The 11419-nt window shown below is 60.0% G+C and overlaps 1 protein-coding gene across 1 annotated transcript in view; it reads left to right on the plus strand.

The window, feature by feature from the left end:
• PLEKHG5 (pleckstrin homology and RhoGEF domain containing G5) overlaps nt 1-11419 on the plus strand; it is a 26627-nt gene that overhangs the window by 10337 nt on the left and 4871 nt on the right. Inside the window, exons 3-12 of the mRNA XM_029945931.1 lie at nt 6347-6476; nt 7651-7753; nt 8121-8178; nt 8539-8630; nt 9112-9248; nt 9532-9677; nt 10145-10339; nt 10416-10607; nt 10971-11211; nt 11259-11278. Coding sequence (XP_029801791.1) covers nt 6347-6476; nt 7651-7753; nt 8121-8178; nt 8539-8630; nt 9112-9248; nt 9532-9677; nt 10145-10339; nt 10416-10607; nt 10971-11211; nt 11259-11278 — 1314 coding nt within the window. The remainder of the gene's footprint in view (nt 1-6346; nt 6477-7650; nt 7754-8120; nt 8179-8538; nt 8631-9111; nt 9249-9531; nt 9678-10144; nt 10340-10415; nt 10608-10970; nt 11212-11258; nt 11279-11419) is intronic.

The following is an 11419-nucleotide window of genomic DNA, read 5'->3' on the forward strand; positions in this document are numbered from 1 at the left end:
TGCTCCAGCCTCTGGCCCCAGCCGGTGTGGGAGTGGGGAGTTCTGGCTTCTGGTGCCTCGTCCCCACCGTGCTGCCCAAAGGGCTCCCTCTGTTCTTTGTAAAGCGGGGGTCCATTCGCTGCCTTTGGAGGTGCTGGATGATCTGGCTGTTCCGTCCGGTGGGCTCGCCTCTCTGTGGGTTGAGTCCTGGGAACTTTTCTCCCTGGACCCTGCTGCCCCTCCCCCACTGGCAGAGGGGGTGCCGCCCTCAGAGGATGGCCCTGGTGGGCAAGAAGGTGTAGACTAGGCACCCTGGTCTGAGAAGGTCCGAGAGTCTGGCTTTGGGAAAGGACCGCCCTGTTGTAGCACTGGGGAGACCCTGCACATCTAGCAGTTTGGGGATGGAGGTATGAGAAGGGGAGGGGGAGCGGAGTCAGAGCAAGGGGGCCCCCCCACCCCAGCCAGAGCCTCCCAGTTGGGCTTGTGGTTTTCTCTGGGGGCTCCTGGAGGTTCATCGTCAACCAGACCCGTTAAATGAAGTAGAGAAACAGCCACCTGGTTCAGATCCTGGGCCTGACCCTCACATGGCCCTACTGTCCCTGAGCCTGGGGTCCCCCAGGAAGATGGACGCAGAGGGGGTCACCACTGACGGGGACTGGCTGCATCATCCTCAGCAGCAGCAGTAGTAGTGATGGGAGGGGGCGCCGCGGGGGAGTTCGCCAGAGCCTGGCACAGAGCTGGAAATGAAGCCTCCCCAGCGTCCCAGGGAGAGCAGTGCCTCCGCAGGGCAGGTGCCTAGTAGGTGCTCAGTAAATGTTTGTTGAGTCCTGAATCTGCTATCGGGAGTGGCTCCTTGGGTAAAATCCGCTGCCTGTACATTAGATGAGTTTAAAAACAGGATTGTGGCAGAGAGCCAGGGACCCGGGCTGGCAGGGCCTCCGGGGCCATCCGCAGGACCCTTCCAGCCCCATGTGGCCCCTGCCAGGTCACGTCCCGCCCACTATGAGACTAGGGCCTGGGTAACCCGCAGTTCTTCAGCCCCACCACTCTGTGCCAGGGTGCCAGGAAAGTGAAGTCGCCGGGGAAATCACAAGAGGCCTGCAAGGGGTGAGAGGGGGCATCTGTGCCAGACCAGCTGCCAGGCTGGATGCAGAGGTGGGGGTTGGGGGAGGCTGCCTGGCTGGCAGACTGTGGGGCTCCTGGGAAGAAGGGGCTGAAGCGGGGTGGGGGTCTTCCCCAGAGTCACTGTCAGAGGAGATGCTTGCAGTGCGGTGGGGGTGGGGGGCTCTGTCAGCAGCAGTGCAGGTGGAGGATAGCAGTTTTCACACTGTTGAGGAGTAGGTGAAGTGAAGACAGCAACAGCCGCTCCTCACCCCTGCCCAGAGCCCCAAGGACACACCGGAAGACCCCTGTGAAGGGTGTGGGTCAGGAGCACCCAGCGCTCAGGCTGCCCTCGGAGCTAGGCGATAACGTCCACTGCTCCTCACCCAGGGCCCAGCCCTGAAAAAGTCAGACCCCCTGGAAGCCAGAGGACGCCTCAGTCTGGCCCCTGCTGACTGTCGTTTCTCTGCCCTTGTGTTTGGGTGGTTTTGTCTGCTTTCTCTCTGATGGAGGCCTGGGAGGACACAGGAGTCCAAACTGTCAGCATCAAACTGTGATTGCTTCAGGGCTGCCTCCACCGCGCCCCCCCTCCCCCACCCAGACTGTGGTCCCCGAGGCCAGCTTCCCCCCCCATCCTCTCTGCCTCTCAGCCACCCAAGAGATAGACGGCTGAATGTGTTAGAAATCTAGGAGCTGGAGTGACACACGCTGGGTTCGAGTCCTGGCTCCATTGGCTTGTGACCTCCAACGAGTGACCGGAAACCTCCCAAGGCCCACTTTCCTCCTCTGTAAAATGGGGGCAGTCGTAGCTCCTGCCTCCTGGGGTGAGCCCCCGGCACACGGCAACCCCGAGTTACAGAGACCAGACTTGTTCTCCATCCCTTTGGCTGCTGTCTCTGCTGTCTGCAGCCTGCTTGTCCTCACCGTCTGTCACCTGAAAACCTCTGATCGGGCTCTCCCTGGACAAAAGCCTTTCAGTGACCCTCCATCACCCTGATTAATAGACCGAACCAGTATTCACCGAGTGGCTAGACCTGAGCAACGGCCGTGAGTCAGACAGACTAACGCTGCCCTTGCAGGGCTGGCGAGCTGGGGAGGCAGCAGAGTGAAACAGGCTGGTCCGTGGTGGAAAGGACACGGAGGGGACAGGGAGTGTGGAGGAGCATTGACTTTAAAGTGTGGGTGTTGTTTTTTAAGTTACTTATTTATTTTTGAGAGTGAGTGCACGGGGGAGGGGCAGAGAGAGAGAGAGAGAGAGAGAGAGAGAGAATCCCAAGCAGACTCTGCACTGTCAGCGCAGAGCCCAATGTGGGTCTCGAACCCACTAACCATGAGATCATGACCTGAGCACAAATCAAGAGTTGGTAGCTTGGGGGCACCTGGGTGGCGCAGATCGACTCAGGTCAGGATCTCATGGTTTGTGAGTTTGAGCCCCATGTAGGACTCTCTGCTGTCAGCACAGAGCCTGGTTCGGATCCTCTCTCTTTCTCTCTCTCTCTGCCCTTCCCTGCTCATGCACTCTCTCTCTCAAAATAAAAAATAATAATAGTAATAAAAAGAGTCGGTCGCTCGACCAACTGAGCCCCCCAGGCCCCCTCAAGGAGGGGCAGTGACTTTAAAGGGCTGTCATTTGTCTGGGGAAGAGCATTACAGGCTGATGCAGTAGCAGCTGCTCAGGGCTCGGAGGTGGGCGCATTGTCAGAGATGCCAGGGGGCAGTGGGTGGAGTAGCGTGAGGCGGGATGGGAGGGCAGGGCAGGAGCACCTGACCCCCCTACCCCCCACCCCTGCCCGCAGCCACCGTACGGGACTCTGGCTCTTACTGCAGTGAGATGGGCAGCCGGCGAGGGGTTTGAGGAGGTGTATGTGACTCCTGGTTGAACAGGGGCCCCTCGACAGCTTGGGCCTTAGGGCAGATGGAAGCAGGGTGACCCTTCTGAGGTCATTGTTGTAATCCCCCTGAGAGGTGACTGGGATGGCCACCAGGGGGCAGCAGTGGGCTAATGAGAGCGGCCAGGTTGAAGCTACAGACTGGAAAGGGAGAGCCATAAGCACGTCCCACGGACTGGATGGGGGTGTAACCCTGGGCTTTCGGCCTAAGGTGCTCATTTCCTGGGGCTGCGGTGACAGTGACCCTGTCTGGGGGTCACATGTGGAATCCACACGGTATGGTAGCTGCTTGCCTCATTCCCATGTGGCCCTGTTTCTGCCTCTCCTCTGGTGTCAGGACCCCAGTCACAGGATTGCTCCCTACGCCGCATGGCGACAGATTCCGGCATGACCTCATCTTGACCAAAGGCATCTGCAATAACCCTATTTCCAAATAAGGTCACATCTGAGTACTAGGGGTTAGGCCTTGACCTGTCTTTTTTTTTAATGTTTTTAAAAATTATTTATTTTTGAGAGAGAGAGAGAGAGAGAGAGAGCGTGCATGAGCAGGGGAGGGTTAGAGAGAGAGGGAGACACAGAATCCAAAGACAAGCTCCAGGCTCTGAGCTGTCAGCACTGAGCCCAATGCGGGGCTCGAACCCACGAACCATGAGATTATGACCTGAGCCGAAGTCAGATGCTTAACCGACTGAGCCCCCCAGGGCCCCTTGACCTGTCTTTTTAAGGGACACAATTCACCCTACTCCCAACGCGACAGGAAGGCACTGCCATTGGTCGAGGTGCAGGGGGGCAGTCCGGCAGTTCACAAGAGGACACTGTTGGCAGTTGGAGGTGCTTCTTGGAACCCAAGGGGGGCATGGAGTCGTGGGCGAGGACCTGACTGAAGATTTACCTCCGGGAGCCCTGGGCACATAGGTGGCTTTCTGGGTCACGAGACTGGCTGGGCCCCCAGGGGATGGGATGCAGAGAAACGTGACCAGGAAGCAGGCAAGGGGGCTGAGGGCTTCAGGGGATGCAGCAGAGGATGGGGTCCTGGGGACCGGCGTGCAAGAAACCACCGGTGGCAGTGTTGGGTCCTATTAGTGGACTTAGAAATGGTTAGAGGGGTGGGGGGTGCACCTGGGTGGGTCAGTTGGTTAAGCGTCCAACTTCAGCTCAGGTCGTGATCTCATGGTTTGTGGCTTTGAGCCTTGCGTCAGGCTCTGCGCCTGCTTGGGATTCTGTCTCTCTGTCCCCCCTCTCAAAAAAAAAACAAAAAAACAACAAAAAACTCAAAAAGTTATTTAAAAAAACAAAACATGGTGGGGGCCCAAGATGAGAGGGTCAGAGAGAGAAGGGAGGAATTAGAAAGTCTTCGCTGTGACTGTGGTAGTCACGTTTGATCGTGACAGACGTCCCCCGTGGATGTGAAGGCCCCGAGTGGGAGACTGCCGGGAAGCGTCCAGGCATCTCCCCGCGGGCTGCTTACTCGGTACAAACAGCAGAAGGTTCTTTACGCAGGGACCAGCGGCACTGAGGAGGCACAGTCCACCCTCTGGTGTCCCCGCCCCGGATGCTCAGCCTGAAACCACCCCAAGGACCTCCAGAAAGAGCCCCGTGGAGGGGCTTTCTCCCAGACTGCTGGCTCGAATGCTTCCAAGGCGCCAATGTGATGAAAGAAAAAAAAGGGCAGAGAACTCTTTCCTAAGAGGATAAATAGCTACAAATGAACGCATGTGCGGATCTTGAGACGGCTCCCGTATGGGGGAGAGAAATCTATAAAGGCCATGGTTTAGACAGGTGGGCACAAGCGAATGTAGACCTGAGACGGATCATACATCAACGCTCAGTTTCCCGGGGGTGCCTGTTGTATTGGGGTTTTGTAGGAGAACGGCCACACTCTTCTGCGTCAGGAGAGGGGGAGATGAGAGAAGGCCCGTGTGACAAAACGTTCCTGGTGGGGGAAGGTTGAAGGGTGTGCGGATGTCATCGTGCTGATAGCACAATGTTCTGTAGGCTTGAAATATTAAAAAAAATTTTTTTTTAATTTATTATTCAGGGGGTGCCTGGGTGGCTCTGTCGTTTGAGCCTCCGACTTCGGCTCAGGTCAGATCTCACGTTCGTGGGTTCGAGCCCCGCATCGGGCTCTGTGCTGACAGCTGGCTCGGAGCCTGGAGCCTGTTTCGGATTCTGTGTCTCCTTCTCTCTCTGCCCCTCCCCCTCTCATGCTCTGTCTCTCTCTGTATCAAAAATAAATAAAACATTAAAAAAAATAAATTTATTATTCAGACAGAGAGACACAGAGCATGAGTGGGGGAGGGGCAGAGAGGGAGGGAGACACAGAATCCGAAGCAGGTCCAGGCTCCGACCTGTCAGCACAGAGCCCCATGCGGGGCTCAAACCCACGAACCGTGAGATCATGACTTGAGCCGAAGTCGGCCGCTTAACCGACTGAGCCACCCAGGCACCCCTGAAACACTTAAAAATGGAAACTCAGGGAAAATACGCTGAGTCCTGGGAGGGAAAACTAGGAAGTGGTCAGGATGGAGACCTCTTTCACCGGGTTCTGGCTGAAAGGGAATGAGAAAAACAGCCCTGGGTGGAACCTGTCTTGAGTAAGATAGACGCGGAGCTTGATACCGTAGGGGAGGGCGGGGCTCCCTGGGAGGTGGCCAGGACTGGAAAGCCCCCAGTGCGGGGCAGGCTGGGGGACCTGTCGGGGTCTGGGGCGACAAGGAAAGTGGGAAGCAGAGGGGTCAGAGGGAGGCTGTGGGAGCCAGGGGGCAGAGGAGAAGATACGACGGTCATCCACAGGGATGGGGGGACCGTTTACAGTGGACACTGGTGGGGGGGCAGGGGGAGGGCTCTGCCCGAGCGCCCGGACTGCCAGCGCCTTCCCCTACCTCCCCCAGAACCCCCTGCCTCCCATGCGAGGTTGGCCCTGCAGGCGCCAGACAGGTCACAGACCTTAGACCAGAGGGTCTGGAGGGCAGGACAGGAAGAGGGTTGCCGGTTCCAACACTGAGCTGGCAGAAAGCACGTGGCAGCCTTGAGCATTTTGGGATGCCTTCCTGCCTGTGCCCCAGGAAGACGCCCTGGTGGCAACTGCCTCGTGGTTCCTTGCAGGAAGCCTCCCCTCCACCATCCATTCCTCCAGGGCAGGGATGAGCGTTTCTCTGCGCCCCTCAGAATGGACACACAGTGGAGTTTGGGGAACGGCTGCAGAGTGCATTAATGAGCCTAGGGCACCCTGTGGGGAATGGACGGTTGGAAAATGAAGAGCAGCCCTTGGAGGGACCAGGAACCCCACTTGTGCCCTGCGGTAGTCCGGGCCCCAGGTCCGCCTGCCCAACGCTCTCTGGCCCAGCCCAATCCACCTCTCCCTCCTTCCCCGCAAGGTATGCCACCACGCTGACTGCCAGCAGCTGCACCGCCGGGGGCCCCTCAACCTCTGCGAGGCCTGTGACAGCAAGTTCCACAGCGCCATGCATTATGACGGGCACGTCCGCTTCGACCTGCCTCCTCAAGGTGAGCGTGGGTAGGGGCCCCGGCCCGACAGAGGGTTCCCAGAGCAACCCCGAACTCCCTGGCCACAGGCACAGTGTCTTGGTGACTGCTGGAGCTGTGACAGGGCCATCAGAAGGACAAGAGTCGGGGCGCCTGGGTGGCTCAGTCGGTTTAGCCGCCAACTTGGCTCAGGTCATGATCTCACGGTCCGTGGGTTCGAGCCCCTTGTCAGGCTCTGTGCTGACGGCTCAGAGCCTGGGACCTGCCTCGGGTTCTGTGTCTCCCTCTCTCTCTGCCCCTCCCCTGCTCGAGTGCGCACGCGCTCAAAAATAAACAAACATAAAAAAAGAACAAGAGTTAACTGTAAATCATGGTCCCCTAGTATGTTGTGGCCCCTTCTGTGCTGCAAGTTGTTTAATAAGAGAAAAGGTTGGGGGGCTGTGCACCATGTCAGGAGCAGGCCTGTCTCTCCTGGGTTCTGTTTCCTTCTCGATGGGTCTGTGCGGCCCATAGCAGCTCCTGCCTTTTGCCCCCGGCCAGCATGCAAAGGCCACCTTCTCTTCCTCAGGGCAGGGGACTGCTGGGCCAGTCCTCCAGTCCTCCAGCCAGGCTGCTGGCGAGCAGGGGCCGCGGGGGAGGGCAGGTCCGAAGGAGCAGATGGAAGGGAACAAAAATCTCTCCTGCTGAATGGGGACCTGGCCACCAACGGGCTGTGCTGGGGTGACTTACAGGCGTCCGAGCCCGGGCAGAAATGCCAACCCTTTGTCTCCCTTGTTCGCTGGTCAGAGGGACAAAAGGACTCTCCCCCTCTGTCATGGCCCCCTGGGACTCTGGATATGTTCACAGTGCGGGGGGCGGGGGGGGGGGTGCGGAGAGGAGGCTGGAGAGAAAGAGCCCTAGACTTTGGTCCCTCCCTGCAGCGTTTCCAGAGACCGGGCTTCCTTATCCCTATTTTATAGAAGGGTAAACTGAGGCCACAGGTTTGGGGGCAGGGCATCACCTGGAGTGTCATCCCAGGCCCATTGTGGCTTTTTGAGTCTAGGGATGGATGATGAGCAGTGACTGAGCCCCTCTCCATACAGCCCCGAAGGGCTCTAGTTCGTCTGGGGGTGGGGGGGTTCCCAGGATTGGTAGCAGGCTAAGAGGCAGCCAGGGAGGGAATAGGCATGACCTTTCCTCCCACTTTACCCCAAAGGCTCTGTCCTGGCCAGGAACGTGTCTACCCGGTCATGCCCCCCACGCACCAGCCCTGCAGTGGACTTGGAGGAGGAAGAGGAAAGCTCTATGGATGGCAAAGGGTAGGTGGGCAAAGTGGACACCGGAGGGATCCCAAGGCTGGATCGCAGATCAGAGATCCAGGGACCAGAGGCTTCTGACGGCCTGACCGGAGACCCCTCCATGCCTTTGTGGCTGCCCTGATTCCTTCCTGGAGGAAGCTGCCCAGCCTGGGCCAGCCTCCTACACGGTGGAATCGGACTCCCCCTGACTAGGGACCACTGGGTGTGACTCCTGGGTTGACCACCAGAGGGCGCCCAGCCCCCTGTGGGTCCTGGCCTGCCTGAGCCACACTTGAGTTAGTACCTGATCACCTGGGGTGAGCAAATTTCACCGCCTGCCCTGGTGCAGGCCCACCCATGCCTCCATCCTCTGCCTTCTGGCCTGCAGGGACCGGAAGAGCACAGGCCTGAAACTCTCGAAGAAGGCAAGGAGGAGACACACAGATGTAAGGAGCCTCCAGGCTGTCAAGGGGCTCCTGCCAGCCCCAGCCCTTCCTGGGCCCTTTCCTTCCCATCCACAAGACTGGGCCTGTCTGCTCTCAGCTCCAGGACCGGAAATGGGGGGGGTCTGGAGTGAGCGGGTGCCCCCGGCCACCTTGCCCTGCAGCCCAGTACTACCCACCTCTGCCGGATGGGAGATGCTACCCTAACTCCTCCCTTGGGCGAGAGGGACACTGGGGGCCTCCTTGGGACCGAGGCAGGCTGGGAGATCCCTGGGCTCACCTCCGTGCTGGGGTCCCATCCTGCACCCTGGTGGGGGGAGGGTCAGAGACAAGGGGTGCAGAAACAGACCCACCCGCTTTCAGGACCCCAGCAAAGAGTGCTTCACCTTGAAGTTTGACCTGAACGTGGACATTGAGACAGAGATCGTACCGGCCATGAAGAAGAAGTCGCTGGGGTAGGGCTTGGTTGGGGGCGAGGCAGGGGCAGTGGGGCTGGGAGGGGGAGCTTCTTGCCGGCAACACTGTGTGTGTGTGTGTGTGTGTGTGTGTGTGTAGGGCTTGGTGGGGGCGAGGCAGGGGCAGTGGGGCTGGGAGGGGGAGCTTCTTGCCGGCAACAGTGTGTGTGTGTGTGTGGTGGCCTGTGAGTGAGCAGACCCACCCATGGCTCCCGACAAGCGTATGCACGGCCCAGGTCCTGGATGTGGACCAGCGTGTGACCGTGTCTGCCCTGGTGTGCAGACCCGGAAGTGTGAGGGCCTGGGAGCCCTGGCTTGTGTGCAGACCCGTGTAGCAGCACATGTACCACTGTGTGTACGTGCACCTGTGTATCCTTGTCCCTGTGTGCGATCCTGGGGCGGGGCTGGGGCTGTGCAGAGGATGGGGGTTCGCGTGCCTGCCCCCTAACACCCACACCGCCCCCCCCCCCCACCGGGGCAGGGAGGTGCTGCTGCCGGTATTTGAAAGGAAGGGCATCACACTGAGCAAAGTGGACATCTACCTGGACCAATCCAACACGCCCCTGTCCCTCACCTTTGAGGCCTACAGATTCGGGGGACACTACCTGCGGGTCAAAGGTGAGCCGTTAACCTGGCAGGCAGGGTGGCTGGGGCCTGGCTGGGCCTCCCAGAGACGGCTGCTTCTTCCCAGGCTCAGATTCTCATTGGCCGTGGCCCTGAGCTGGCTCATTACCATACAGGTGTCTCTGCTGGGCCCTGGTGATGGGTGCCTGCAGGGCGGGGCCTTGGGGGAGGGCAGCCAGGCCTTGGCTGGGATCCTCAGGAGAGAGAGGTCTGCAGTCTCCTTCTCCGCTGGACCTGGGTGCTGAGGACCTCTCCTTGCCCCCTACGGCTGCCCCAGCCAAGCCAGGGGACGAGGGAAAGGTGGAACAAGGAGTGAAGGACTCCAAGTCCCTGAGTCTGCCGATCCTGCGGCCAGCCAGGGCCGGGCCCCCCTCCTTGGAGCGCGTGGACCCCCAGAGCCGCCGGGAGAGCCTGGATATCCTGGTGAGAGGCTGGGGCAGGGCAGGACCTTAGAGGGGAGGTCAGCTGGGCCCCTCACTTTTCGGGCTTTAATTTCCCCTTCTGGAAAATAGGGCTGGCTCTGAGGATAGGGGGCCCCAAGATAATGGGTATTGTCTCAGAGAGTCTGCTGGTGCCCGAGGAGTGTGTGTATGTGTGTGTGTGTGTGTACGTGCATCCATTTGGGCATAAGGGCATCTAAGTGTGCGTGTGACTGTTCGGTGCTTGGGGCTGGGGGGTTGGGCGGTGGTCCAGACGCATCTGTGCCTGGATCTCCCAGCCCCCAGAGCACGTGTGGATCTCAAAAGAGGTGGCATCCCAGGGCAGGGGGGGTGCAGAGACCCTCCCACATCTCAGCTTCCCTCAGATCTGGGAAACCCACCGTGGGGTGGAGGGCTGAGGGGGCTGGCGGTGGGGCTGGGGGCTGGCCTTGATCACTGTCCCCTGGCCAGGCCCCTGGCCGCCGGCGGAAGAACATGTCGGAGTTCCTGGGGGAGACCAGCATCCCTGGGCAGGAGGCCCCCATGCCTTCCAGCTGCTCTCTGCCCAGTGGTAGCAGTGGTGGCAGCGACAGCTGGAAAAACCGGGCAGCAAGTCGCTTCAGTGGATTCTTCAGCTCGGGTCCCAGCGCCAGCGCCTTGGGACGGGTATGTGGTCCCGTGGGCCCGGAGGCAGTGCGGCTGGCGGGCCCATCCCCGCCCCCAACTGCCCGTCTCTTTCCAGGAGGTGGACAAGATGGAGCAGCTGGAGGCCAAACTGCATGCTTACGGCCTCTTCGGGCTGCCGCGGCCACCCCACCGGCTGCGCTTCGACCACGACTCGTGGGAGGAAGAGGGGGACGAGGAGGAGGAGGAGGAGGAGGACGCCTGTCTGCGGCTGGAGGACAGCTGGCGGGAGCTCATCGACGGGCATGAGGTGGGCGCGATGGCATGAGGTGGGTGCAGCCGCAGCCCTCCTCCCCCCCTTCAGGGAAAGGGGGAGGCTTCCCCTCCATCTGACGGGGCCCTTCCAAGGACCCAGTGACAGGGTGTTCTATGGGACAGCCCCACCAGGCTGCTGTCCCCCTTAACTCACTCTGGGAAACTGAGGCAAGGAATATGCAGTCTGCTGCTTGGTTGTTCTAGTGGTGGAGGAGGGTGCAGAACTTGGGGGACCTCATGTTTCCACGGGGAAAAGGAGGCTGCCTGCAAGGTCGTTCACCCCCTCCGTGGTCATCCGGGCACCCTTGGACTCTCGGCCAACCCCCCACTCCCCCCCGGCCCCCCCCCACTTCCACAGAAGCTGACACGGAGGCAGTGCCACCAGCAGGAGGCGGTGTGGGAGCTCCTGCACACAGAGGCCTCCTACATTAAGAAACTGAGGGTGATCACCAACGTGAGTGTGGGACCGCATCCTGCCTTCCTGCGCCCCAGAGCCTCCCTCTGGGGGCCCCTGAGCAGGGTCTGGGGCTTTGCAGAGAACAGGGGAAGGAAAGCTCTGGGCAGGTTCGCCGAGTTGGCTGAGCACTGGGCTCACTCTTGCACTCATTCATTCAGCGACTGTCTCTGAACACCTGCTCTGTGCCAGGTGCCCGCAGCCCACACCCGGCATGTGGATGTAGAGAAACGAGAGAGAGAAAGAAAGAGTGGCTCTCTTTGGCTTGGGGTTCAAGGAGAACTCTTAGCTGAAACTTGGGGGGCAGAGCCAGGACAGAGCTGGAGGAGAGTTCCAGGTGTGACTGCCAGGCC

This window comes from Suricata suricatta, chromosome 8, assembly GCF_006229205.1.
Source record: "Suricata suricatta isolate VVHF042 chromosome 8, meerkat_22Aug2017_6uvM2_HiC, whole genome shotgun sequence".
Classification (NCBI taxonomy): domain Eukaryota; kingdom Metazoa; phylum Chordata; class Mammalia; order Carnivora; family Herpestidae; genus Suricata; species Suricata suricatta.